This window comes from Desmodus rotundus, chromosome 13 (assembly GCF_022682495.2).
Source record: "Desmodus rotundus isolate HL8 chromosome 13, HLdesRot8A.1, whole genome shotgun sequence".
NCBI classification, from domain to species: Eukaryota; Metazoa; Chordata; class Mammalia; order Chiroptera; family Phyllostomidae; genus Desmodus; species Desmodus rotundus.
In genome coordinates, this window is record NC_071399.1 from 91061342 (window position 1) to 91087137 (window position 25796).

General features: G+C 44.4%; 2 protein-coding genes across 2 annotated transcripts in view; one reads left to right on the forward strand and one right to left on the reverse strand.

The window, feature by feature from the left end:
* SACS (sacsin molecular chaperone) overlaps window positions 1-12906 on the forward strand; it is a 39237-nt gene extending 26331 nt beyond the window's left edge. Inside the window, exon 9 of the mRNA XM_053916552.2 lies at window positions 32-12906. Coding sequence (XP_053772527.1) covers window positions 32-11589 — 11558 coding nt within the window. The 3' untranslated portion in view covers window positions 11590-12906. The remainder of the gene's footprint in view (window positions 1-31) is intronic.
* Window positions 12907-17768: 4862 nt separating this feature from the next.
* The window catches only part of SGCG (sarcoglycan gamma), a 29833-nt gene continuing 21805 nt past the window's right edge, over window positions 17769-25796 (reverse strand). The window contains exons 7-8 of the mRNA XM_024566931.4: window positions 20899-21022; window positions 17769-18493 (exon numbers count right to left, since the gene is read on the reverse strand). Of these exons, the coding sequence (XP_024422699.2) occupies window positions 18320-18493; window positions 20899-21022 (298 nt within the window). The 3' untranslated portion in view covers window positions 17769-18319. The remainder of the gene's footprint in view (window positions 18494-20898; window positions 21023-25796) is intronic.

The window sequence follows — 25796 nt, forward strand, 5'->3', positions numbered from 1 at the left end:
TGTCTAACGCATGTCTCTGTGCGATTCCCAGGGAGACCGTGCACCCAGCTGCAGCTCCTGAACCCCGAGCGGTTCGCGCGGCTCATCAAAGAAGTGATGAACACGTTCTGGCCTGGCAGAGAGCTGATCGTTCAGTGGTACCCATTTGATGAAGACAAAAGTCATCCATCCGTTTCATGGCTTAAAATGGTTTGGAAGAATCTCTACATACATTTTTCAGAGGACCTGGCTTTGTTTGACGAGATGCCCCTTGTGCCCCGGACAGCGCTGGAGGCAGGTCAGGCGTGTGTGGAGCTCATCAGACTCAGGGTCCCGTCGTCGGTCATTTTAGAAGATGAGTCTGAAGTGCAGCTCCCAGAATTCGTAGCTGATGTCGTCCAAAAGCTTGGAGGGATCGTCCTTAAAAAGTTAGATGCTTCCATACAACATCCACTCATTAAAAAGTACATTCACTCGCCATTGCCAACTGCCGTTTTGCAGATAATGGAGAAGATGCCACTGCAGAAATTGTGTAATCAGATAGCTTCGCTGCTCCCAACACACAAAGATGCCCTGAGGAAGTTCTTAGCCAGTTTAACTGAGAGCAGTGAAAAGGACAAAAGGATAATTCAGGAACTGCCAATATTCAAACGAATTAACCACTCATCCGGCCAGGGAGTTTCCTCTTACACCAAACTGAAAGGTTCTAAAGTCTTGCACCACACAGCCAAACTTCCGCCAGATCTGCGGCTCTCGATTTCAGTAATAGACAGTGGTGACGAAGCTACTATTCGCTTGGCAAACATGTTGAAAATAGAGAAGTTAAAGACCACTGGCTGCTTAAAGGTTGTTTTAAAAGATATCGAAAGTGCATTTTACTCACATGAAGAAATAACACACCTTATGTTGTGGATCCTTGAGAATCTGTCCTCTCTTAAAAATGAGAATCCAAATGTGCTCGATTGGTTAAAGCCGTTAAAATTCATTCAGATCTCCCAGGAACGGATGGTGTCAGCCAGCGAACTCTTCGATCCCGATGTGGAAGTCCTGAAGGCTCTCTTTTATAATGAAGAGGAAACCTGCTTCCCGCCGTCAGCTTTCACCTCACCAGATGTCCTTCACTCTTTGAGACAGATTGGCTTAAAAAACGAAGCCCGTCTCACCGAGAAAGATGTTGTGCAAGTGGCAAAAAAAATTGAAGCTTTGCAGGTCGCTGCTTGTCCGAATCAGGAAGTTCTTACAAAGAAAGCCAGAACACTCCTGCAGGTTTTAAATAAGAATCCCACCCTGCTGCAGTCGTCAGAAGGGAGGATGACGCTGAAGAAAATAAAATGGGTTCCAGCTTGCAAGGAACGGCCCCCGAATTACCCGGGCTCCCTGGCGTGGAGGGGGGATCCGTGCAGGCTGTGCGCTCCGCCAGAGATGTGTGACGCAGCCCACGCGGTTCTGGTCGGCGCGGCACTTCCTCTTGTTGAGAGCATCCACATGGACCTGGCGAAAGCTTTGGATGTCTTCACAAGGCCTAGCGTCAGTGCCGTCTTAAAACATTTTAAGATTGTCGTTGATTGGCACACTTCAAAAGCGTTCAGCGATGAAGACTACTACCAATTCCAACATATTTTGCTTGAAATCTATGGCTTCATGCACGATCATTTAAATGAAGGGAAAGATGCTTTCAGAGCCTTAAAATTTCCATGGGTTTGGACTGGCAAAAAATTTTGTCCCCTCACCCAAGCTGTGATAAAACCATTCCATGACCTTGACCTTCAGCCTTATTTGTACAGTGTGCCTAAAACCATGGCAAAATTCCACCAACTGTTTAAGGTCTGTGGTTCAATAGAGGAGTTGACGTCGGATCACATTTCCATGGTCATTCAGAAGGTGTATCTCAAAAGTGATGAAGATCTCAGTGAACAAGAAAGCAAGCAAAACCTCCATCTTATGCTAAATATTGTCAGATGGCTGTACAGCAATCAGATCCCAGCAAGCCCCAACACACCAGTTCCCATTCATCATAGCAGAAAGCCCTCTAAACTCGTCATGAAGCCAATTCATGAATGCTGCTACTGCGACATCAAAGTCGATGACCTGAATGACTTGCTGGAAGACTCAGTGGAACCAATCATTCTGGTGCACGAGGACATACCCATGAAGACGGCGGAGTGGCTGAAAGTCCCATGCCTCAGCACGAGGCTGATCAACCCCGAGAACATGGGGTTTGAGCAGTCAGGACAGAGAGAACCACTTACTGTAAGAATTAAAAATATTCTAGAAGAATATCCTTCAGTGTCAGATATTTTTAAAGAACTACTTCAAAATGCTGATGATGCAAATGCAACAGAATGCAGTTTCCTGATTGATATGAGAAGAAATATGGACATTAGAGAGAATCTCCTGGACCCAGGGATGGCGGCGTGTCATGGGCCCGCTTTGTGGTCATTCAATAATTCTGAGTTCTCAGATTCCGACTTTGTGAACATCACTAGGTTAGGAGAGTCTTTAAAAAGAGGAGAAGTTGACAAAGTTGGGAAGTTTGGTCTTGGATTTAATTCCGTGTACCATATCACTGACATTCCCATCATTATGAGTCGAGAATTCATGATCATGTTTGACCCAAACATAAACCATATCAGTAAACACATTAAAGACAAATCTAATCCTGGGATCAAAATTAACTGGAGTAAGCAACAGAAGAGACTCAGGAAATTTCCTAATCAGTTCAAACCATTCATAGACGTGTTCGGCTGTCAGTTACCCTTGACCGTAGAAACACCTTACAGCTACAGTGGAACTCTTTTCCGGCTGTCCTTCAGAACACAACAGGAAGCAAAAGTGAGTGAAATTAGTAGTACCTGCTATAATACAGCAGATATTTATTCTCTTGTGGACGAATTTAGTCTCTGTGGACACAGGCTTATCATCTTCACTCAGAATGTAAACTCAATGTATTTAAAATACTTGAAAATTGAGGAGAGCAAACCCAGCTTAGCGCAAGATACGATAACAATTAAAAAGAAATTCTGCTCTTCCAAAGTGCTGCGTGCACCTATCTTAAGTGTTTTAAAAGAAGCTGCTGAGCTCATGAAAACTTGCAGCAGCAGCAGTAAAAAGCCTCCTCCTGATGCACCCAAGTCATCTTGCATTCTGCAGATCACAGTTGAAGAATTTCACAACGTGTTCAGAAGGATTGCTGACTTACAGTCGCCACTGTTTAGAGGTCCGGATGATGACCCGGCTGCTCTCTTTGAAATGGCCAAGTCTGGCCAATCAAAAAGGCCATCCGATGAGCTGCCCCAGAAAACAGCAGAGTGCACCACATGGCTTCTGTGCAGCTGCATGGATACAGGAGAGGCCCTGAGGTTTTCCCTGAGTGAAAGTGGAAGGAGACTCGGGCTGGTTCCTTGTGGGGCAGTAGGAGTTCTGCTCTCTGAAGTCCAAGACCAGAAGTGGGCTGTGAAACCACACATTGGAGAGGTGTTTTGCTATTTACCTTTACGAATAAAAACAGGATTGCCAGTTCACATCAATGGGTGCTTTGCTGTAACTTGCAACAGAAAAGAGATCTGGAAGACGGATACAAAGGGACGATGGAATAGCACCTTCATGAGACACGTTATTGTGAAGGCTTACCTAGAGGCACTCAGTGTCCTGCGGGACTTGGCCATCAGTGGGGAGTTGATGGATTACACTTACTATGCAGTGTGGCCTGATCCTGATTTAGTTCACGACGACTTTTCTGTAATTTGTCAAGGGTTTTATGAAGATATAGCTCATGGAAAGGGGAAAGAATTGACCAGAGTCTTCTCTGATGGGTCTACGTGGGTTTCCATGAAGAATGTGAGGTTTCTAGATGACTCTATACTTAAAAGAAGAGATGTTGGTCCAGCAGCCTTCAAGATATTTTTGAAATACCTCAAGAAGACTGGGTCAAAAAACCTTTGTGCTGTTGAACTTCCTTCTTCGGTAAAATTAGGATTTGAAGAAGCTGGCTGCAAACAGATACTGCTTGAAAATACATTTTCAGAGAAACAGTTTTTCTCAGAAGTGTTTTTTCCAAATATTCAAGAAATTGAAGCAGAACTCCGAGATCCTTTAATGAATTTTGTTCTAAATGAGAAAGTTGATGAGTTCTCAGGAATTCTTCGTGTCACTCCGTGTATCCCTTGCTCCCTGGAGGGACACCCTTTGGTTTTGCCATCAAGATTAATTCACCCTGAAGGACGGGTTGCAAAGCTGTTCGACACTAAAGATGGACGCTTTCCTTACGGTTCTACTCGGGATTATCTCAATCCTATTATTTTGGTTAAACTGGTTCAGTTAGGTATGGCAAAAGATGACATTTTATGGGATGACATGCTGGAACGTGCGGAGTCGGTGGCTGAAGTTAACAAAAGTGACCATGCGGCTGCTTGTCTAAGAAGTAGTATCCTACTGAGTCTCATTGATGAAAAGCTAAAAATAAGGGATCCTAGAGCAAAGGATTTTGCTGCAAAGTACCAAACAATCCCCTTCCTTCCGTTTCTGACAAAACCAGCAGGTTTTTCTCTGGACTGGAAAGGTAACAGTTTTAAGTCTGAAACCATGTTTGCTGCAACTGACCTGTACACAGCTGAGCATCAAGATATAGTTTGTCTCTTGCAGCCAATTCTAAATGAAAACTCACATTCCTTCAGAGGTTGTGGTTCAGTGCCACTGGCCGTGAAGGAGTTTTTGGGGTTACTAAAGAAGCCAACAGCTGATCTCGTTGTAAACCAGTTGAAAGAAGTTGCAAAATCAGTTGATGATGGAATTACGTTATACCAGGAGAATATCACCAATGCTTGCTACAAATACCTGCATGAAGCAATGATGCAAAATGAAAACACTAAGTTACTAATTGTTGAAAAGTTAAAATCCTTTAATTTCATTCTAGTTGAGAATGTATATGTTGGCTCAGAAAAAGTTTCTTTTCATTTGAATTTTGAAGCAGCACCATACCTTTATCAGTTACCTAATAAATATAAAAACAATTTCCGTGAACTTTTTGAAAGTGTGGGCGTAAGGCAGTCATTTACTGTGGAAGATTTTGCCCTTGTTTTGGAATCTATTGATCAAGAAAGGAGGACAAAGCAAATAACAGAAGAGAATTTCCAGCTTTGCCGGCGAATAATTAGTGAAGGAATATGGAGTCTCATTAGAGACAAGAAACAAGAATTTTGTGAGAAAAATTATGGCAAAATATTATTACCAGATACTAATCTTAAGCTTCTCCCTGCTAAGTCTTTGTGCTACAATGATTGTCCCTGGATAAAAGTAAAGGACACCTCTGTGAAATACTGTCACGCTGACATACCCAGGGAAGTAGCTGTAAAACTAGGAGCAGTGCCAAAGCGACATAAGGCCTTAGAAAGATACGCGTCCAACATCTGCTTTACAACTCTTGGCACTGAATTCGGACAGAAGGAAAAACTGACCAGCAGAATTAAGAGCATCCTTAATGCCTACCCTTCAGAAAAGGAAATGTTGAAAGAACTTCTTCAGAACGCCGATGATGCAAAGGCCACAGAAATCTGTTTTGTGTTTGACCCGAGACAGCACCCAGGGGACAGGATATTTGACGACAAGTGGGCGCCCTTGCAGGGGCCGGCACTCTGCGTGTATAACAACCAGCCTTTTACCGAAGATGATGTCAGAGGGATTCAGAATCTTGGGAAAGGCACCAAAGAAGGAAATCCTTACAAAACTGGACAGTATGGGATAGGATTCAATTCTGTGTATCATATTACAGACTGCCCTTCTTTTATTTCTGGCAATGACATCCTGTGCATTTTCGATCCTCATGCCAGGTATGCACCAGGAGCCACATCTATTAGTCCTGGACGCATGTTTAGAGATCTGGATGCAGATTTTAGGACACAGTTCTCAGACGTTCTGGATCTTTATTTGGGAAACCACTTTAAGCTGGATAATTGCACCATGTTTAGATTTCCTCTTCGTAATGCAGAAATGGCAAAAGTTTCAGAAATTTCTTCAGTTCCATCATCAGACAGAATGGTCCAGAATCTTTTGGACAAACTGCGGTCAGATGGAGCAGAACTTCTAATGTTTCTTAATCACATGGAAAAAATTTCGATTTGTGAAATAGATAAAACCACTGGGGCTCTGAATGTGCTGTATTCTGTAAAGGGCAAAATCACTGATGGAGACAGGTTGAAAAGGAAGCAATTTCACGCATCTGTAGTTGACAGCGTCACTAAAAAGAGACAGCTCAAAGACATACCAGTTCAACAGATCACCTACACTATGGACACCGAGGACTCTGAAGGAAATCTTACTACGTGGCTAATTTGTAACAGGTCAGGTTTTTCAAGTATGGAAAAAGTATCTAAGAGCGTCATATCAGCTCACAAGAACCAAGATATTACTCTCTTCCCACGTGGTGGAGTAGCCGCCTGCATCACTCACAACTACAAGAAGCCTCACAGGGCCTTCTGTTTCTTGCCCCTCTCTCTCGAGACGGGCTTGCCGTTTCACGTGAACGGCCACTTTGCCCTGGACTCGGCCAGAAGGAACCTGTGGCGTGACGACAACGGAGTTGGTGTCCGAAGTGACTGGAATAACAACTTAATGACAGCGTTAATAGCGCCTGCGTATGTTGAATTACTAATCCAGTTAAAAAAGCGGTATTTCCCTGGTTCTGACCCAACATTATCCGTTTTGCAGAACACACCTATTCATGTTGTAAAGGACACTTTGAAGAAGTTTTTGTCCTTTTTCCCAGTCAACAAGCTTGATCTACAACCAGATCTATATTGCCTAGTGAAAGCACTTTATAGCTACATTCACGAGGATATGAAACGTCTTTTACCTGTCGTTCGGGCTCCAAATATTGATGGCTCTGATTTGCATTCTGCAGTTATAATTACTTGGATTAATATGTCTACTTCAAATAAAACGAGACCATTTTTTGACAATTTGCTGCAGGATGAATTACAAAACCTTAAAAATGCAGATTATAATATCACAACACGGAAGACAGTAGCAGAGAATGTGTATAGACTGAAACACCTGCTTTTAGAAATCGGCTTCAACTTGGTGTACAACTGTGACGAGACTGCCAGCCTGTACCACTGCCTCGTCGACGCAGAGATCCCTGTGAGCTACGTGACCCCCGCTGACGTCAGGTCTTTTTTAATGACATTTTCCTCCCCGGACACAAATTGCCATATTGGGAAGCTGCCTTGTCGCCTCCAGCAGACTAACCTAAAACTTTTTCATAGTTTAAAACTTTTGGTTGACTATTGTTTTAAGGATGCAGAGGAAAATGAGATAGAAGTGGAAGGACTTCCCCTTCTCATCACACTGGATAGTGTTTTGCAAACTTTTGATGCAAAACGACCCAAGTTTCTAACAACATACCATGAATTGATTCCATCCCGCAAAGACTTGTTCATGAATACGTTATATTTGAAATACAGTAACATTTTATTGAACTGTAAGGTTGCAAAAGTGTTTGACATCTCCAGCTTTGCTGATTTGTTGTCCTCTGTATTGCCTCGTGAATATAAGACCAAAAACTGTACAAAGTGGAAAGATAATTTTGCAAGTGAGTCCTGGCTTAAGAATACATGGCATTTTATCAGTGAATCTGTAAATGTGAAAGAAGATCAAGAAGAAACAAAACCAACATTTGACGTTGTTGTTGACATCCTAAAAGACTGGGCGTTGCTTCCAGGAACAAAGTTCACTGTGTCGGCCAATCAGCTTGTAGTTCCCGAAGGGGATGTCCTGCTTCCTCTGAGCCTTATGCACATTGCAGTGTTTCCAAATGCCCAGAGTGATAAAGTGTTCCACGCTCTCATGAAAGCTGGCTGCATCCAGCTTGCTTTGAACAAAATATGTTCCAAAGACAGTGCATTCGCTCCTCTGTTGTCATGTCACACGGCAAACATAGAGAGCCCCATGAGTATTGTGAGGGCTGTACACTATATGGTTCAAACTTCAACGTTTAGAACTGAAAAATTAGTAGAAAATGACTTTGAAGCACTTTTGATGTATTTCAACTGCAATTTGAGTCACTTGATGTCCCAAGATGACATAAAAATTTTAAAGTCACTTCCATGCTACAAATCCATCAGTGGTCGCTATATGAGCATCGCGAAATTTGGAACGTGCTATGTACTCACAAAAAGCATTCCCTCAGCCGAAGTGGAAAAGTGGACACAGTCATCATCGTCTGCATTTCTTGAAGAAAAAATACACTTAAAAGAACTATATGAGGTGCTTGGCTGCGTGCCTGTGGATGACCTTGAGGTATATTTGAAACACCTCTTACCAAAAGTTGAAAATCTCTCTTATGATGCAAAATTAGAGCATTTGATCTATCTTAAGAATAGATTATCAAATGTTGAGGAGTTGTCAGAGATCAAGGAACAGCTTTTTGAAAAACTGGAAAGTTTATTGATAATCTATGATGCTAACAATCGATTGAAGCAAGCAAAACATTTCTATGACAGAACTGTGAGAGTTTTTGAAGTTATGCTTCCCGAAAAATTGTTTATTCCAAGGGACTTCTTCAAAAAATTGGAACAACTTATAAAACCCAAAAATCAAGCTGCTTTTATGACCTCCTGGGTGGAATTCTTAAGAAATATTGGACTAAAGTACATACTGTCTCAGCAGCAGCTGTTACAGTTTGCCAAGGAAATCAGTGTGAGAGCTAACACAGAAAACTGGTCTAAGGAAACATTGCAAAATACAGTCGATATCCTTCTCCATCATATCTTCCAAGAGCGAACAGATTTGTTATCCGGAAATTTTTTGAAAGAATTGTCTTTAATACCATTCTTATGTCCCGAGCGGGCCCCTGCTGAATTCATTAGATTTCACCCTCAGCATCAAGAGGTAAACGGAACACTCCCGCTTATAAAGTTCAATGGAGCGCAAGTGAATCCAAAATTCAAGCAGTGTGATGTGCTCCAGCTGTTGTGGACATCCTGCCCTATTCTTCCAGAGAAAGCCACACCCTTGAGTATCAGAGAACAGGAAGGCAGTGACCTTGGCCCACAAGAACAGCTTGAACAAGTCTTAAGCATGCTTAATGTCAACCTGGATCCTCCTCTCGATAAGGTCATTAACAACTGCAGAAACATATGCAACATTACAACTTTGGATGAAGAAATGGTAAAAACCAGAGCAAAGGTCTTAAGGACCTTGTATGAATTTCTCAGTGCAGAAAAAAGGGAATTTCGCTTCCAGCTGCGGGGAGTTGCTTTTGTGATGGTAGAGGATGGTTGGAAACTTCTGAAGCCTGAAGAGGTAGTGATAAATCTGGAATATGAATCTGACTTTAAACCTTATTTGTACAAACTACCTTTGGAACTTGGCACCTTTCATCAGCTGTTCAAACATTTAGGGACTGAAGACGTCATTTCAACGAAGCAGTATGTTGAAGTGTTGAGCCGCATATTCAAAAGTTCGGAAGGAAAGCAACTAGACCCTAATGAAATGCGTACAGTCAAGAGAGTAGTTTCTGGTTTGTTCAAGAGTCTCCAGAATGACTCAGTCAAGGTGAGGAGTGATCTTGAGAATATACGCGACCTTGCACTTCACCTTCCAAGCCAAGATGGTAGACTGGTGAAGTCCAGCATCTTAGTGTTTGATGATGCACCACATTACAAAAGTAGGATCCAGGGGAATATTGGTGTGCAAATGTTGGTTGACCTTAGCCAGTGCTATTTAGGGAAAGACCACGGATTTCATACGAAGTTAATAATGCTTTTTCCTCAGAAACTCAGACCTCGTTTACTGAGCAGTATACTTGAAGAGCAGTTAGATGAAGAGATGCCCAAGGTTTGTCAGTTTGGAGCCTTGTGCTCTCTTCAGGGACGGTTGCAGCTCCTCTTGTCTTCTGAACAGTTCATTACAGGACTAATTAGGATTATGAAGCATGAGAATGATAATGCTTTCCTGGCCAATGAAGAAAAAGCCATAAGACTTTGCAAAGCCCTAAGAGAAGGCCTGAAAGTGTCCTGTTTTGAAAAGCTTCAAACAACATTAAGAGTTAAAGGTTTTAATCCTATCCCCCACAGTAGAAGTGAAACTTTTGCCTTTTTGAAGAGATTTGGGAACGCTGTTATCCTGCTGTACATACAACATTCAGACAGTAAAGACATTAATTTCCTGCTGGCATTAGCAATGACGCTGAAGTCAGCCACTGACAACTTGATTTCTGACACTTCGTACTTAATCGCTATGCTGGGATGCAACGATATTTATAGGATCAGCGAGAAACTCGACAGTTTAGGAGTGAAATATGACTCTTCAGAACCATCAAAGCTTGAACTTCCGATGCCGGGCACTCCGATCCCCGCTGAAATTCATTACACTCTGCTTATGGACCCGATGAATGTCTTCTACCCGGGAGAGTACGTGGGGTACCTCGTCGATGCCGAAGGCGGTGACATCTATGGATCGTACCAGCCAACGTACACATACGCCATCATTGTACAAGAAGTCGAAAGAGAAGATGCCGACAGCTCTAGTTTTCTAGGAAAGATCTATCAGATTGACATCGGGTACAGTGAGTACAAAATAGTCAGCTCTCTCGACCTTTATAAGTTTTCCAGGCCCGAGGAAAGCTCTCAAAGCCGAGACAGCGCCCCTTCTACACCAACCAGCCCCACGGAGTTCCTGGTTCCCGGCGTGCGAAGCGTCCCTCCTCTCTTCTCTGGCAAAGAGGGCCACAAGACCTCGTCTTCGAAACACCACCCCACAAAGAAGCTCAAGGTGAGTTCTTTACCAGAAATTTTAAAAGAAGTGACCACAGTGGTGGAGCAAGCTTGGAAGCTTCCAGAATCTGAAAGAAAGAAGATTATTAGACGGTTATATTTGAAGTGGCACCCTGACAAGAACCCAGAGAATCATGACGTGGCTAATGAAGTTTTCAAACATTTGCAGAATGAAATTAACAGATTAGAGAAACAGGCTTTTCTGGATCAAAACACAGACAGAGGCTCGAGGCGGACATTTTCCACCTCGGCCTCCCGATTTCAGTCAGAGAAATACTCATTTCAAAGGTTTTATACTTCATGGAATCAAGAAGCCACAAGCCATAAATCTGAACGGCAACAGCAAAATAAAGAAAAATGCCCACCTTCGGCCGGACAGACTTACTCTCAACGGTTCTTTGTCCCTCCCACCTTCAAGTCAGTCGGGAACCCAGTTGAAGCACGGAGGTGGTTAAGACAAGCCAGAGCAAATTTCTCAGCTGCCAGGAACGACCTTCATAAAAATGCCAATGAATGGGTGTGCTTCAAATGTTACCTTTCCACCAAGTTAGCCTTGATTGCTGCTGACTATGCTGTGAGGGGCAAGTCCGATAAAGACGTAAAGCCAACTGCGCTTGCCCAGAAAATAGAGGAGTATAGTCAGCAACTCGAAGGGCTGACCAATGATGTGCACACTTTGGAAGCGTACGGGGTGGACAGTTTAAAAACAAGATACCCTGATCTGCTCCCTTTCCCACAGATTCCGAATGACAGGTTCACTTCTGAGGTTGCCATGAGGGTGATGGAGTGTACTGCCTGTATCATAATAAAACTTGAAAATTTTATACAACAAAAAGTGTGAACGTGTTTGAAGGAGAGCAGTAGACCCAAGTCCTGAGTGTGTCATAGCACAAATATGAACCGCTGTCCTCCCTCAAGCTTCCTTGCCCCGTTTCAGGAGTTGTGAAGCACGGCGCAGGCTGCTCGGGACGAATTTCCGAGTTGCTGCGAATATGAGTGTCCGTGGAAGACCTTGACTGATTCTAAAAGGAAGTTATTTTGAAGACAGTGGCAGACTGCAAAATTGCTAGATGTATTTGGATGGCTGGGGCGGCCCAGCATTGAATTGCACTTTATATTACCAAAGCTTAGCCATTTGTTAGAGAAGAGTCTGTTCATGTCTCTGGTTAGGATGGAGTTAATTTTGTGTTTTTTAACATGGTCTGTTTGAAGGAGCTAACAAACACTGGAATATCATTGGTTTAAACAAATAAGGGTAATTAAGTCCTAGAATTTTATCATTTCTTTAAGTGGATCCTCTTGGGTGTATGCTGTTTTCTTATCAGCTGGGTCTGATTATGAATTTGTTGCAATTTTACATCTTAAATACTCAGTCCATTTAAAACGCGGTACCGTATTTTATTCCTGAATAGTACTTGATCGAGAGTAGGCAGGTAGCACTTGCTAAGGTGCACTGGGCGCACCTTACAGCTTTACGGTCAGTGTTTCTTACACCTTATGTTTACAGGTTGCCTCTTTCAGGAAGACGGCGTACGGAAAACTCAGCATTGCGGCAGTTCTTACCACCAGGTGTCACTGTTCCTTCCCAGAGCTGCTTCCCAAACCGACATTTACCGACTGTTAGAACACTCGCTTCGTGTTTGTTTGCACCCGTCTTCCCCAGATGTCACAATGTGTGTAGTGCAGTTGAACCGGGTGCGATCTTTCGTCGTCTAAAGGTGCTGCCGTTCAAAAAACTTTGTCTTTCAACATGGCACTTAGTGGAGCCTGAAAAACTGTGTAAAATCATTGTGACAATATCCAGTAGTTTGTAGAAGGAATTACCAGCTTGTATCTTCCCCACGAACGACTCAGAACTGACCGTTCATTCCCATGATGTTGGAATGTGCGACCGTAGGTACTTAACATGCTGCTTGTGCAGAACGTAAGAGAAGGGCAACGGTAATTAGTTCATACGTGTGTGCCGGCTGTAAATGATGCTGAACATAGTATTTTATGCCATTAAGGGCTTATGGAACGTTACAACTTCTTTCTTTTGTTGGTAATGAGGACTGTCTGCACCACCGTGATTCTCTTGCTTCTGGGTGTGAGACCATGTAATTACTTCTGCTGTTACATTAAGTGCCACAATTTTAATAAAGCAAAATGTACATGTGAAGTCGTTGTAGCTGGTGTTTTCTGAGAAATAGTTCATTGACAATCAAACATTGTCTTCCTATATTAAGTTTTGATATGTGTGTGTATGTGTGTTTATTGGGAATGTAGGATTTTCCCACGTTTTTTATACTGGAATTTCAGTAATCTCTTTTTTATGATTGAATATAAAGTACTAGGTTTATTAGGTGCTTATCGATGACAGAATTCATCTGATTTTACCTTTTTAGGGAATAAGCCCAGTTGATTTATATAGTGTGTACAGGCTGGGGCAAAAGTGGGCTCACAGGTGTGAGTACATCACACACGAAGTTTCTCCTCGTGTTGTTATTATGTATTGTATCATTTCCCATATAAACAACTGGAAACCTACGTTTGCCCCACCCCGTGCGTACATGTATTTGGAAGTAGATACGTTAAATATTGTTCCCCTGTAGGCAGAGGCTGCCGTGATGTTTTCTGTGCCTCAGGAGAGGGTGTCGTGTTTGGGGGCTAATTCACACTTGAGCCCGAACAGGTAGGAAATGTTCATTCTCACATTGGAGGTGGAAGTCTTTAGAGTCAGGCAAGCAGCACTGAGTTCTGCGTTCTGGGGCAACCCAGACTTGTTAAAGAAGCGCTTGCTTCTTTGGAAACTCAGTTTCAGCACTTGGAGTATGTTTTAGTGCTTTGGGTTGTTAAAACTTATACAGGTAACCTTGTCTGACCTTTGCGATAGCTGATCCAGTCGGAGTCTTGGGTGGCTTTTTTAAAAGACTTTCTTTTTAAAGAAGTTAACAGGTTCACAGTCCCTGATATGAAACCCTTGTGTTCAGATGTACTTCAGAATTTGGATTTTAGAAAGTAAGCATTCCCATCAGGTTGCTATTTTTGCAGGGAAACCTGTGAATATTCACACTAAGTTGAATAGACACCCAATAAATAGCCTCAAATAAATTTAGATCATGTTTTGCAGCCGACATATTCAGAAGGTTTTCACTGGGGGAGCTTTTTAGATTTTAAAATTCAGTGGAAGGAATTTTGTACCTGAACTAATTATTTTACACTTTTTCTTTCTTTTCCCCTGTTTTGCTTTTTGTGGTAAAAGGAAGATGGGAACTGTCAGCCGGTGTGAGAGTAGCTGCTCCGGAGGAGCGCACACTCTAGAAGGGGCTGGAACAGGTGCCCCACACGCTGGAGCGGTGCCTGCGCTCGGGAGCAGGTTCTGAGAGCCCAAGAATGATGTTGCTAAAATGTTCAAATTGGGCTTAATAAAATAAAGTTGTTACCAGGTCTGATTTGAGGAGAGGTGGGATTTTCTTCTATTTGTGCAAGTCGACATTTTCTGTACCTCAAATGTTTTGTAGATGTCAAAAGAGTAAAATTTGTAGTGCCGGTAGAAAATAGGAATTAGAAAAGATTCCTATAATGCTAATGACGGTTCTCGCAGAGCGAGCCCGTGGAAGAGCCTGCGGGTGCAGTAGATGCAGCTCTGTGAAGAGACCTACGCGTGTTTCCAGGGACTGACTCGTGTGTGGGGACCACGGGGCTCTCCGTTGCTAGGCCAGGCCTGCGCCGTGGGCTGGAGACACGCGGGGCAGGGACTGAAGCTGCAGCCTGCAGGAGGGAGTTCCTAGACCTTTGGCTTTAAGTCCGGGCCCCCCCCTCACCCCCGCTCCCCATTTATCTCATTTTCACAACGGTGGCCCACAGCAGCGCTTCCTGAGCACCCGGCTGGGGCGCGCCCTCTGTGGTTGGAGGTCCCAGCGTGCGTCCTGCCCACAGCCGTGACAGTTGTGCGCACCGTGGGGACCTGCTACTGCACACTAAAGACGAAAGGAGGCTGGTGGTGTTTTAAAATAAGAATTATGTGGTTCCAGCATATCCTTCTCTCCCTGGATGAGCAGCGTGGGGAGCGCCCCCGTTCGAACTCTGAGGACAAAGCCAGCTCCCAGAGAAGACAAAGCCGAAGTCACGCTGTCTATTCCCTGAAAACATCGTGTTCTACTTCGAGGCTCCCTTAGGGCTCCTTGTTCCGCCTGCTTCTTAGTACTTGATACAACGTTTGTTCAGTTTCCACGCAGCAGTGAACTGGAGGTGGAATTTAAATGCCGAGAAGACTGCTAAGGCCGAGCGGGAAGGGGTGTTTTAAATGGGGGAAGGAAAGGAGGGCAGACACAACTCCGCAGCCCTGGTGGGGAGCTCTGCCCTTTCAGAAGACTGACTCCCACCCACTCCCACTGTTCCCCAGAGGGACAGAGGCTGAGCCGCGGAGTGGGTGGACAGGGAGGGCCTGGACGGGGGTGGTCGCCCCATCCTGGTTTGAACTTGGCTGCCTCCGGAGCAGGAGTGCGCCCTGTCCCCCCGGCCACCCTGCCCTGCATAGTGAGCCCGGGGCTTTGGAGCCTCATGTTCTGCCCGGGACAGGAAGCACGCGTGTGTCACTCAGCTGTTAGGTCTTAGACACTCTATTTTGCTGCAAATCACAGTTCTTTAGTAGTCAGGCTGGTGTTTTGATCTTTTTTTTCTTGTGTCTACTCGGTTTGGAAATGGGAAAAAAGTAAGGATTTTGACTAAAACATCGACACTCGATGGTCTATTATCACTTGGTATCAGGGGTGTCGGTTTATGCACCTTGTTAGTGATGTGCACAGTCATGACCTTGGACCTTTGATGGTGATTTAAATGACATTGTATAATGTATTTAAGAGCGTATTTATGGAATACGTTTGCGAATACAGCCCTTCCAAAAGTTTTCATTGTAACCAGGGAGAAATTTCTTATGTCACTCTGGAGAATGTAGGTATCCTTAACAATTTCTTTCACGATAATGCCGTAAAGCAAAGGAGCAAAAAAAGTCTAATTTATACTTTTTATTTAAAAGGTTCTATTCTTCCTACTTTCTCCTTGATACTTCTTCTTGACCTCACTTTCTCATTTAAGCACCATTTTTTTAATCCTTGCCCAAGGACATTTTTTTTCATTGCTCTGAGAGAGAGAGGAAGGAAGGGGGAGAGAGAAACATCAGTTGGTTGCCTTCTTGTATGCATGCCGACCAGGGAGTGAACATGCACCCTGGGCCTGTGCCCTGAGCAGGAATTGAACCCACGACCTTTTAGTCTATGGGACGACGCTCCAACCAGCGCGACCACCCTGGCCCCGGCTAAGCACCATTTTTCTTCTCACATGAACTGTGGGAATCAAGCCAGCGTATAAACATTCCACGGTGATCCTGCGTTAGTTATGTCAGCTGGGCCTCAAGGTATTTCTCTGCCCAAACATGGAACCACACAGCAAATATGATCCAAAAATTGGCAACACTATTTACTATGCCAATAGGAATGTCATAGCAAGAAAGTAGACATTAATGTAAATCAAGACTTAAACAGAAATGAATGAACAACTTATAATTTAAAAGAACGCACCCCCTGTGAAACTGGAGGAGCAGTTTGGAGTTGAGTTTGCTCTTAACTGCTTAGGGAGCACTGTGGTTTTGTTTTGTAATTTCAAGGCTTCACACATACTTGCAATTTAAAGTCAAATTGTTACAAGTGGGCTACCCATTGTTCAATGAACACCACCCTGTAAAACAGCATTAGAAATGAGCTCACTTTTCTTTTTCGGTTTTGAAACTGTAGAAAATGAATTGGAACTTGTGATTGTAGTTGTAAATCCCATAATTGGAAAGCTGAGATGCTATTGACCCCCCCCACACACACCTTGTACTGCTGGGGGATTCTAATTATGACAGCCTGTCAGACCCCAAACAAACCCAAACCCAAACCAAACCCACCGCTCCTTGGGAGGAGGGGCGTGTGAAAGACGAGAGGCTTACACATAGCCAACTTGTCTTCATGGGTGATAACAGCAACTTACACAAGCAGTTGGCACTAAATACATTTTCACAGAGTCCGATTCTACGAAGTTACACCCAGTCTTGTGTCTGTCGTGTAGAGGTAAATCCACAGGATTGGGAGCCATGATTCCCACCAGCTTGCTGTTGGGCCTCCCTGGGTGACAAAGGCCATTTGGACTCTCGTTTCTTCACTAAAGTAGTATATTCTCACCTACACAGTTCCCTGTGGGGAACCATTCCAAGAATGGGAAATGTGGCCCAGCCCCCACTCGGAAAAGCCAGTGGGGAGCGAGGTTGGCGGGCAGGACCCATGTCCACGGATAGGTTCTCCCCTGGGGAATCAGGCCTGCATTGTAACTAGGCTGCTATGAGACTTGCTTTTGCTAAAACTCCCTCACCCTGAATTGAGGCAGCAAATGTTTACTAAGTATCTTTGACTTCCTAAAGTCTGTGCTAAACCTCCCAAGTGTGGAGTGTAACCAGTTCAACCACTTTCCCCCTTGAGCTGTAACATCCTTCTCTTTGAAGTAATTAGCAGTATTCTGTCCTTTGTTGTCGGTAAAAGGTAATCGCCTACAGTGAACCTGGGCATAGTAAATGAGGACCATCCTCGATGTAATGTGCCCAGAAAAGCAATGAATGCCTGTCCAGGCAAGGGTCGGGGCGCTCTCCTCTGGAGAGAGTGGCCGCCGTCCCTTGTCCTCCACAGGACTCGGTAGTCTGTTGTATTTGTCTATTGTCGCCACAACACCGGATCCTGAGGGCGGGGATCCGCATCGGCTACCATGTCAACTGGCGTTTTGGATAGAATGAAACAACACACCCAAGTCTTTCTAAGGGAAAACAGCTGCTCAGGTGCAGGGTCACCATCTAATTTCCTGAACCATTTTTTTAATCAGCAGTGACTTGGGGGAAGATAATACCTACCTCAGAGAGTTGTGGGGCTTAGAGAAAGTAAGACACTCAAACTGTGAAGTTGGAGGCAAATTTGGGTTGATTGTTATTGCTCACTGACGAGACAGAAAGCATGATTAATTTTGTGTAGTTTATTCCTGTGACTACGTATTGAAAATCACAGCAACCTCGAAGTCCCTTCAGACCTAGGGACTTTCTTGTGAACCGTGACACGACTTCGCACTAGAATGAAGAGAGAACTCGCGGGCTTGAGTGAGTGAGGGGAGCACCTCACAGGACGTGGGGGCATTTCAGTGCCGACCAATGCCACTTGTACGGGGCATTAGACAGCCACACTGGAACACCACAAATTAATTCCACACAGCAGTTCGGTGTCTCATGTAGATTGACATGTGCAAGAAAGGAGAAGGAAATTCACACGGTTTTGATGACAACCTGGTGGGATGAACGCAGTCTATTGATATTTCCTTGACTTCTGCATCTAACGCCCACCCGCACACCACTCATCCGAACACCTTCGTGGGCGCGCTTTTCTTTCTGAGCTCCTTTTGGAGGTGTGTCCTCTCCTGCCATCCGCCCGCTCCGCTTCCCAGGGTCTCACGTCGCTTGAGGTTGGTATTTCAAGTTCCCCAAAACAAAGCAGTGCTCCACAGAAGACGTGGCTGGTTCAGAGACAGACGTGGCTGTTTTCGTGGCACGTGGTGCGTGCGGCAGCCACAGACAGGTAAAGCTTCCCATCTGGACACACGCAAATTTCGTAGAGGCCCTGTGAGCTGCCTGCAGGCCCCGGAGCCCCCTGACCCAACTTGGGTAAACACAGAGTTTCAGCATCAAGCACGAGCTGTTTGGGAGACAACGAGACATTACATGGTGAAGGAGGAATGCACAGGACAAGCGTGAAACCCCTATTCCCAACACGCTCTAAACAAACTCGTTTTCCCTCTGCAGAGAAAATGAATAAGCCCCTGGTTTGAGTTGCCATATTACCTGAATCCTTTAAACCCCATCTCTATTTTACATTCAGGCAGGGTGTTAACAATTCCTGCTCCAGCTGGGAGGGGAGTCATCTTTACTTTACCCGTTGGGCTAGTTGAACTAGGAACATGTATGATGCTCACCCCCCACAGTAACTTTCAGAACGAGCTGACAAGCAATAGAATTCTTGTGCCGATTCGTGTTTATCAGTTGACTTTGTTAACCATCTTCTCTTTCCCATTAGGACCGATTCCAAGCCACAGAAATAGACTCTTCTAAGTAATGTTTTACCTGCGAATGTGGGAATTTCTCCTAATTTAATTTCCCCGTGAAAGGCAAATAAAATCCTATTTGCCACCAACCATTTCCCCAAATTTTAAAATAATGAAACTGCTGCCTTCCATTAGCTGCGGAGAAGCAGTGGACTGACAAGTAAAAACCAACTAAAATGAAACGAAAGCTGCTGTGTTGTATGTTCCTGCTATAGTTAAGTTGAAACGCAAACAGACGGCCACTGGCTGAGATTTGGAAGCTCTTCCGTAACCGAAGGCAGTAAGAGTTGCCGTGGACACGATGTTCTTCCTGGCCCACAAGGGTCATCCTCCCTCTTTCATGGGGCTCTCATCGGCGAACCCCAATCCTAGAATAAACTGCCGTCTGCAGGCTGCCCCCCTACCCTGGACGTGGCTGACCACTGCCACAGCAGCGTTAGCGACATTACAGGCAAAGCTGTCCCCTTGTGCTCTGAGGCTGTCCGAGGAAAAGGAATCTAATGGGTGTTGTTTTAAAAAAGCAGAACCTATACACGTCCCGCCCCATGCTGTGGGTTCTGTGGGTGCCGGCCCTTGCCCACATGCTCTTGTTTTCTCACTTGTCCGCTGCTCCTCTCTCCTTTCTTACGAACAATTGGTCAATCTTCTTTCTAGTTGTTATCTTGCCCCCGCAAACTCTAGTTGCTGGTAGTTCACACACCGTTTCCCTGCTCGTCCTCTTTCACTTTTGTGGGACAGGACTTTGTGGGAGGCCAGAGGTCACCTTTCTCTAAACGGGGCCCCAGGAATGAGGGAGAAGAGCTCCAATTCTGGGTCAGGCGGGGCTGTTTATAAAGTGACGCCTAATTCACGGGGGAGGAAATGTTCTATTATTTAAAAATTATAGTCAGTATATGTTTTTTCCAGGTTTTACGTATGCAGTGACATTGTGATCTAGTAGCAAGATTCCAGAATTCCTGATTTCCACGTCTGCGTTTATCTGCTCCCGGCACCACGGCTCTTTAAGTGGACGCTCGAGGGAGCTTTGCAGACGACTTTTACCTGCTCACAGGCCTCAGAACGGCCGGTCTGCGCTCACCAGCTGCCTCACACAGCCTCTGCTTGTTGCCTCAGCTACACTTCCTCTTATTAATATTAAATTTAGTGTAATTTCAAAACGTCACCCCTATTCCCCTATGGGTGTCTCACAGCCCTGTGAGGTAGAGAAGCTGATGTTCCCTGAACTCAGAAAGGTGGTCCACGCATTGATCGAGCGCTAGAACAATCCGGGTTGAGTAGCATGCGCTCTGCAGCCTGGTGTGACTCTGGCCCGTATCAGTGATGCGCTATCTCAGGACGTGAAGTTCCAGATTTTATCCTTATTGTGGTTAACTTTTAAAGATCTTGTTTTCACCCAAGCATAACGTGGCTCGTGGAAGCCCAGCGCTCTGGGCAATGACAGATAATGGCCATCACTTCCAGGTCCCTCCTCCTCGTGAGGGCCACAGGAGACAAGCCCAGCCACTGTGGGAACAGCAGCGTTCACAGTCCCCGTAAACTCTACAAGTCCGGAGTGTGTTTTCAAAGCCGAAAATAACAGACTGGATGGCACGAATATCAGTCAAAGAAAGCTGCCTCGATCCAATTCTGCACAGGGGTGTCCAACCTTTTGGCCTCTCTGGGCCACCTTGGAAGGAGAAGAGTTGTCTTGGGCCACACAGCAAATACACTGCCATGTGTGATCACACAAAAAAATCTCATCATGTTTTAAATAGTTTACAAGTTTGTGTTGGGCCGCATTCATAGCCATCCGCAGGTGGCCCATGGGCCGCGGGCTGGACACCCCTGAATGTGGAATTATTTCAACCTTTCCTGGACCTTCGTTCAATGTCCAATGAACTTTTTCTCTGTTTCACATGTTCTACTCTACGCTTTTCCTACGGTTTCTTCACCAACGACCTTCAGTTTGACCTGCTGGCGCCTCCCAGACACGCGCATCCCGCCTGCTCTCTGGACTCACCCGACCGTCACCGCCATGAAGAACGATGTCCATCTGAGAAAGGGCCTGGACGCTGCCGGCCCGAGCCCTGATGTGAACGCCCTGCGGGGCGTCCATGCTCAGGCTTCGCGTGGGGGATTCTAATCTGAAACGAGAGCAAGAGACCAGGAGAGATGGCCTCGCGAAGAGCCACCCAGGAACCCCGCGGCGAAGAGCCTCGCACAGAGAATGTAATGAATGAGGTAGACGGTACCCTCACATCATCCTTGAATGCTAATATATTGTGCATTGTCGTGGAAAAGGCCAGAAATTAACGTCCTATCAGTGAGAGTGCATGGAATTAGTATCTCCTAAAAACAGAGGGGACGGTAGAGAGCCCTGCCCTTGCGCAGAAGGCTCAGATGCCGGGTGGGGCGCGCTGGCCTGCCACCCCACAAGGACATGACGTTTGAGAATAACTTTGTGGAGCTGTTTTCTTAGTTAAAGCACAGACCTGTTTGAGAAAAAGACAAATTGAAGGGCAGCGCATGCATTTGCTTTATGTTCATAAACTAGAATGTACGTTTGGCCTTTAGGTTTTGTGGGGGGGGGGGGGGGGTTGGTTTTTTTTTAATTAATTTAGGAAGAGGACAGGACAGGTGCAAAGATTTCTTTTGGAAAACTACTGAACTGATGGCGCTAATACACGGGATGGAGATTGGTCTCAGCTGGCTTTGTTTTCGTAAAATTTAAAAGAATCTCGTTGTGATGGAGTCAAACACGATACAGAAGTTCTAGGAATAAATGGACCAGGAAATGTGCCTCTGCCTGGAAAACACTGAACATCCACCAGATGGCGCCATGGGATCACTTGAAAGATTTTTCCGAAGCTCCAACCCAACCCCACCCAGAAGTTTGGAAGGCTGATGGACCGGAACGTTCAAAGACCTAGGAGAGGAAGAACAGAATAGAAAAGGAGCTGTATCCTCCTGAAGGGTGAGTTCAGCCTGCGGGTGGGTAGGAGAGAGAAAGGGAAATGATTAAGAAGAGAGAAGCACCCTGATCAGGAATTTGCTTTTGAATTGACTGAATATGCATTTGATAGAGTTTTAAGTCAAATGGCTGCCACCTCTAATTGGCAAGTTTTTCGTCTACCAACATTTGTTATAGTAAACAAAGTTTCATTTTCTTATGTGCATTTCAGTATGTGAACTTTGACCTGTTACATATTTTGAAATCTCAGTTCGAGTTTGAGAGAACTCAGAGACACTTAACGATTGGATTTATTTATTGGTCACATGATGTTGGGCTTTGGTTTGGGGGGAAGACTGGTATTTCCAGGTGAGCTTGGTCTGGCTGACACCCGTTTGCTATTTTGACCTTTGCTAATTGCCTCCTCCTGTCCTGCCCGGATTGAGGGAAGGAGGAGGGTAAGAGGAAGGCAGGGAAGACTTGTAAGCCACAGGTCAAGGTCTGCTCCGTTTCAGCCAAACCGTTTGTGAACTTGAAGACCCTGGGGAAGGGTGTCTGTTTCAAAGACCAGATGACCACCAAAGGGCCTCCACAGAGCCAATTACTCATTTTTAACCTCATTATAATATGATGCTTCAAGAAGAGCAAATCTCTTCCCCTTTGCCATCATTTCTAGCCTGGAAGATGAAGTATTTCAGTTTAGCTCAGTTTACGACTCACGTCATCAAAAAGGCTGCGATTAGAATGCTCTGAAGTATATACGTTTCTACAAGCATGATGAAGAGTCCGAGAGAAAATAATTTAATTTTTTCTTTCTGTTGTGCTTTAGTTTGCCTGTTAGATATCTACCCTTTTCTTCAAATATGTGAATATATAAATATTTACCAGTGACCTATGACGAGTAAAAAGTTTTGAACCCTCACAGAAATCTACGCAAATAAATACATAAACAAATCAACTGTGTGTGTGTATACATGTAGACACACACAATTCATGTTAAAAAAAAAAGTACAATTAAGACAATTTGGTTGCTAAAGCAGGTCAGTTTTTAGTTGTATTCCTTTTAAAATAAAGATAAATAGAATTCACTAATTCCCCAAAGGTTTGCGCACATTTACTTATTATAGATGGTTCGCAGTATTATGTCGACCGCTGGCGTACGACGTAGTGACCCGACATCTCCATAGTAGGGTGCGTCCACCACACTGCGCGGAGGAATAGTCTGTCACCGTACAAAGGTGTCGCACTGTTATTGGCTGTGTTCCCCGTCACCTTTCGTACCATCTCCCACCCCTCCCTCCGGCAACAATCATTTGTTCTTAGTTTCTATGAGTGTGTTGTCGTTCTGTTTTGCTTGTTTGTTTTTTAATATAATACATTTCCATGAAATAAAATTCTCTTTTTTTAAATTACACTTCACATTCAAAATTATTTTGTATTAGCCTCAGGTGCACAGCATAGCAGTGAGACAGTCACACACTTTTCAGAGTGACCCCGATATTTCCAGTGCCCACCTGGCCCCCCACACAGTTATCATATCACTGACTGTGTTCCCTGCGCTGTGCTTTACATCCCTGCGACTGTTCTGTGACCACCGGTCCCTGTGCTTCTTAGTCCCTTCAGCTTTGTCACCCAGTCCCCCGACATCCCAACCCTCCGGCACCCATCAATCTTTCTCTGTATCTGTTCTGTTTCTATTTCGTTTGTTTGTTTTGTTCATTAGATTCCACATGTGAGGGAAATCGTGTGGCATTTGTCTTTCTCTGACTGGCTAATTTCAGTGAGCATAACACCCTCCAGGTCCACCCATGCTGTCACAAATGATAAGATTTCATTCTTTCTGTGATCAAGCAGTATTCCACTGCGTGCATGTGCCCCGGCCTTTCTGTCCACGTGTCTGTTGACGGGCACTGGGGCCGCTTCCGTAGCTTGGCTATTGTAAATAACGCCGTAATGAACATGGGGTGCGTATATTCTTCTGAATTAGTGTTTTTGCCTTCTTTGGGTATATATATATATATATGTATATATATATATATATCTCGAGAAGTGGAATCGCTGGGTCATAAGGCAGTTCCATTCTTAATTTTTTGAGGTAACTCCCTACTGCTTTCCACAGTGGCTGCACCAGTCTGCATTCCCACCAACAGTGCACTAGGGTTCCCCTTTCTCCACATCCTCACCAGCACTTGTTGTTTGTTGATTTATTGATGATGGCCATTCTGACAGGTGTGAGGTGGTATCTCAGCGTGGTTTTAATTTTCATTTCTCCGATGATTAGTGACATTGAGTATCCTTTCATATGTCTATTGGTCTTCTCTGTGTCCTCTTTGGAGAAGTCTCTATTCAGGTCCTTCGCCCATTTTTTAATTAGATTGTTTTCTGGTGTTGACTCATATAAGTTCTTTATAAATTTTGGGTATTAACGCATCAGATGCATCATTAGAGAATGTGTTCTCCCATTCAGTGGGTTGTTTTTTCGTTTTGTTGATGGCTTCCTTTGCTGTGCAAACAGTGTTAGTTTGATGTGGTCCCGTTGGTTTATTTTTGCTTCTGTTTCCCCTGCCCGGGGAGACACATCAGAGAAAATATTGCTACGAGAGCTGTCTGAGATTTTACTGCTGGTGAAGAGTAAGCTTTGCTTGAACTAGGCAAATTGCGACTCAAGTTCATACCGAAAAATAGGCAAGAGAAGGCAAATATTGAAAGCGATAAGCTATGAGGGTGTGTGAGCATGTAAGCATGTGAGTGAGTGTGTGTGTGTGTGTGTGTGTGTGTGTGTGTGTGTGAGTAGTCCTACCAGACATTAAAATACCTTTTAAAGCCTGTTTAATCAACAAGGTTGGGACCGCCACTTGAAAAGATGAGCTAATGGGATAGAGCAGAGAGTACAGAAGTAGGCCCACCGGCCCCGGACACTTCATACAGGAGGAACGTGGGGTTTCGCATCGCAGTGGCAAAGGCGGAGTTTTTCATGAATCGCCTGGGTGCAGGCACCTTCGTTGGCCAGTTGGAAAAGGTAAAAGCAGACCCAGACCTCATGCCTCACACCTCACACAAGAATAAACTCTAAGTGGATCAAGGATCTAAATGAGAAAGATGCAACCATACAAGAAACCTGGCTGACAAAGTCCTCTTCCTGCAGGAAAGTCTTTGAAATAACGGCTTAAAATCTAGATGTAATAAAAGAAAAGGACTGCTAAATTTGAGTGTAGAAACATTAAAGTTAATGAAACAACAGAAAAAGGTTAATATTCATAGTATAGAGTATTTTAATCCCTACAGATTCAGTTTTCAAAGTCATTAAAGAAGCAAAGGAGATGAGTCGGTTCACAGAAGAGGCAACTTGTTTTCACCTTATGTTTGTATTCAAGTTCCTTTCCTGTATGAGGATTCTGTCCGAACTGTTTTACAGTCCCCTCACCTTCCTGCACTACCTAGAGTTTTAGGGGTTAACTTGTAGTGGTTGCTAATTCTTAGCAACGGTAGTTCAATTCTTTATCCTTTCATCTTTTTTCTTCTTCTTTTAATAAGCTCATCTCCAGCAAAAGTTGTTTTCCATGGGTGTTTTTATGGCTATTATCTTTTTATGGATAATAGAATAATCTCTTTAACGTAGTGCCCCTTTCTTTTTATCGTCCTGCAGGGTCATAGACTCGGTGCAGTTTTTAATGTTAGTTTTCCAGCGTGGAGCTTCTTTACAATGAGGTAGTGTAGACTCAGTCCTCCTCCCATGGCCAGTGATGGCTTGTAATTCGTGATTTCTTCTAATTTTTTCAACCCACGACCCAAGGTAATAATCTTTCTTGCAGCATCCTTGTGCTATTGTGCAAGTTGTTTGAAATATCTCTTCCGGGGGCGGGAGGGGGCAGGATTTATGAGTTAAGAATCTTCATGGACTCTCAGCCTCACATTCACGCAGACTAGGCTATAGCTTGGACGCTCAGTCCCCATAATCTATTGTAGTC